At 33.4% G+C, this 3437-nt stretch overlaps 1 protein-coding gene across 2 annotated transcripts; it reads right to left on the bottom strand.

Moving 5' to 3' along the window:
- Window positions 1-546: 546 nt before the first annotated feature.
- On the bottom strand, window positions 547-2807 carry LOC109704549 (cytochrome b5-like). 2 transcript variants are annotated; one of them, XM_020225294.1, is made up of 4 exons: window positions 2683-2807; window positions 2414-2503; window positions 1145-1211; window positions 547-1042 (listed from the first exon to the last, which is right to left on the bottom strand). In XM_020225294.1, the coding sequence occupies exons 2-4, from the start codon at window positions 2498-2500 to the stop codon at window positions 792-794; spliced, it is 405 nt and encodes a 134-aa protein (XP_020080883.1). In that variant the 5' UTR covers window positions 2501-2503; window positions 2683-2807; the 3' UTR covers window positions 547-791. The 2 variants fall into 2 exon arrangements, with proteins under 2 accessions (XP_020080883.1, XP_020080884.1); XM_020225295.1 differs by having other exon boundaries at window positions 2679-2776.
- Between the last annotated feature and the right edge of the window lie 630 nt (window positions 2808-3437).

Here is a 3437-nt window from a genome sequence, read left to right as displayed (position 1 = left end):
TGATGCATATAAGATTTTAATTACTTTTTATGATTGTTCTATATATATCCCCTGTTTGGACCTTGATCATGGTGTTACATATTTCTCCAAGCTCCTTTTATATTGCGCATAATTTTTTACACCTAAAAGCCCCCAGTTCATGCTAAAATATGATACTTCTGTTCCTTCATTGTTTAAACTTCGAGAATCACTTATGTCCATTTAAAAGTCTCTGAAAAATTCAGAACTAACATAGAAGTGAATTATGAAAAAGATAAACATCAAATCAAAGGACAAGGTTGCTTCACATCTCATTTGCATGATTTTGAATCCGGAGTACCATGATAGACACCCAGAAATGAAAAATGAAGACAACATGTAAGATAAAGATGATATTTTCTGATTGAAATCCTGAATTGAACATCAATTTTCTTCTTGCATTAGCTTAAGGGGAAAATATAAAACGAAACAACATGAGCTTGATCTAAATGAGCTGCATGGCATCACAACTAGAATCCAGAGTGTTAACAATATATATATATATATATATATATATAGGAGAAAATATAAAGCATATGGTGTAGTCCTTGTTCTCAGTAATGATAGTCTCAAAGTGTCTACTAATTTGGTAGTTCAAACTTTAGACAGTACGTCACATCTGAAGACGACAAGTAGATATAGAACTAAGCAGCATGACAACTAATCCATGTAGTAAATTCGTTTAAGCAAATAAACAAAATCATTGTTCTTTTACTACCACATAAGACAATTTCCAACCTTAAAGCCCTGTAAACATAAGGAGAGAAGGGAAGCTAATCCACTTTGGTGAAGTGCCGGACGGCAAATGCCAAGCCCAAGATCAAGATAGGCACAAGAAACTGCAGCATTTTGATAAGGAAATCCGAAGACTTGTCGGGATTGTATGATGCTTGTTGAGGAGCTATGTAGGCACGCTTTGCTGGAACAGTTGCCGCATCAATCTCCCCAATGCAGTACTTAGCCATCATTTCCCTCGCAGAGTTGCTGTGGCCCACATCTTCAAAATCATTGGTAGCATCTTTCCCTACATTGATTAGACCAAGATGATGATATATATATATATATATACATACTTAATGGACGAAGTATGAGATCGAAAGTAAACAGTGGGGGAGGTGATTTTCACCAGTTGCAGCTAGCAAGACCTCATCACCTCCAGGATGCTCATCCATAAATGGGGTTACATCATAAACCTGAAGTGAAAATTTGTGTTCACAGAAACAGTAGGTTAGAGGCGCAATATATAAGCTGTGTAAGGAGCATCACAGTAATATAGTAACATAAATACAAGAATTCCGTCACCTAGATGTGTGCATTCAGTCGGTTCGGATGGTTTTTGAAAGCAAACCAGACTAAACTGAAATAGTCATTTTTCTGATTCACTGCTGAACCAAAGAGAATAACTACTAAAAATCGAATTGAACTGAATAAAAGAAAAGCTGCTTTTTCACTGTTTGAGCAAATTCTTAATTTAAGTGTTTGGACTAAATCAAGTGACTACAATGTTTAAGCAGCATGACTAACAGATGAATATCAAGTCGTTACAAACTTTAATTTATATATAACATTTTTACTCTTACCTTATGCTAGTTTTGTTTATGTGATTTGGACTTTCAAAACAAAATTTGCGAGTTGTCGTGTTTCTTGACCTAAAAACCGGAGTGACTCGACCATACCAAATCAACCAAACAACATTGGCATCATCCAATAAGTTGGTTTCCAGGAGTTGAGATATATTACAACTTTGAAACATTGTACCTCACCTATTATATCATGAAATGTGGCTTGTAGCCTGCAGGCCTGACATATTACCGTCTGACGCAATGACGAGCAATCAATCTACTTAATCATTGCTAACAATCAAAATAGCATCTACATCTCATATATACGATTATGTGTTGATTCTAAGCAGCATTTACGCCATGCGGGGCAGCTTTTATGTCGAAATCGCGTTACACTGAAACATATGGAAATAATAGTAACCAAGGACATACTGATAATGAATGACTATTATAGCTGGACCACGTATATCTTACGCTTTGGTGCAGCAAAGTACAGCGTTTTGATACTGTATCAGAAGATGAGTCTCCACTAACAAGTAATTTTTTTTTTTTTTCCCTACAAAGCCAAGAACTAAACTGAAGCATCTCTAAATGTTTAGCATGTTGAATGCTCAGCTCAAAAATTCAACATCACTAAAAGTGACAGGGACTGGTAGTGTAATTTACCCTAATCCCTTGCAGATTCTCAATCCATATCACAAAATATCATCATCTCAATACATACAATCAACTGTAATTTTGATATCCATCAAAAGCATATTCCAATTCTCAATCAACAGGAGAAAGAAAAAAAAAAAAAAAGCCCTAAAAAATTACAGAAAAAAAAAGAGGACCTTTCCGGAGATGATGAGCCAACAATCTTTGGTTGCGTTGTGCTTTGCGACCTCCTCGAAGCCGTAGATCTTGTGATCGGTGGCCATCGCCTGATGCACAAAATTCCCCCAATCTCAGATCTCAAAATCGATCGGATCAAAAGGATATGAAATAAATAAATTTCTCCGGAGAAATCCAAGAACAAAAAATTAAAAAAAACACTTTTTTTATATATTATTATAGAGAAAAAGGCGAAAAACCCAACCAATTTTTTTTCTCCTTTACCTACTTTTTATTCGGCCGCAACACAAAAGTTTGTTTTTCGCCGGCTCCGGATACTCGGCATATGGGCTCCTGTATATATAGCACTGGGGCTCAGACTAGTTTATTCCCCGCACCTGTTGTATCTGTTAATCCATGCACCGCATCTTTCCTACCATTCATTCTATTCATATTTAATCACCCCCGTATATTTAGTGATTATATATATATATAGAGAAAGAGAATTGAGCTGGAATACTATTGTAGCAAATAGATTCTGTTGTTATCCATTTTTTTTCGATAATGGAGCCTCCAAATTAATGATCGGCATTATTAAATATGATCTAATATTACTTGAAATATTTAGAAATTAAATTTTAAATTTTTTTGAAATTATTGGCCTAATGATCACAAAGTTTCAAAATTTATAATTTTAATGATTGATATAAGACTTTTTCTTGTTTAATAATATAATGATATATTCAAATTAATTAAATTTTACCTAGAAAATTTTTTAAACTATCTAAAACACGATCTACACTCTTGATCTTGATTACAAAACTCCTATCATTACTTTTTAAAGAATATTCATTTTCAGCTGTTTATTTTTTTGCCTATTTGATAGATAAGAGAATAATATCAAAAAAATATATAAAATTTAATTTCTAAATATTTTAGGTAGTATAGATCATATTTAATAATACTAATCATTAATTTAAGAATTTTATTATCAAAAATAAATGAGTGGCAATAAAATTCGTTTGCTATTAATAGTATTACAGC

The sequence above is a fragment of the Ananas comosus genome, unplaced genomic scaffold (genome assembly GCF_001540865.1).
Source record: "Ananas comosus cultivar F153 unplaced genomic scaffold, ASM154086v1, whole genome shotgun sequence".
Taxonomy (NCBI): domain Eukaryota; kingdom Viridiplantae; phylum Streptophyta; class Magnoliopsida; order Poales; family Bromeliaceae; genus Ananas; species Ananas comosus.
Note: the sequence above shows the minus strand (reverse complement) of the source record. Positions and strands in the feature narration are given on the sequence as shown.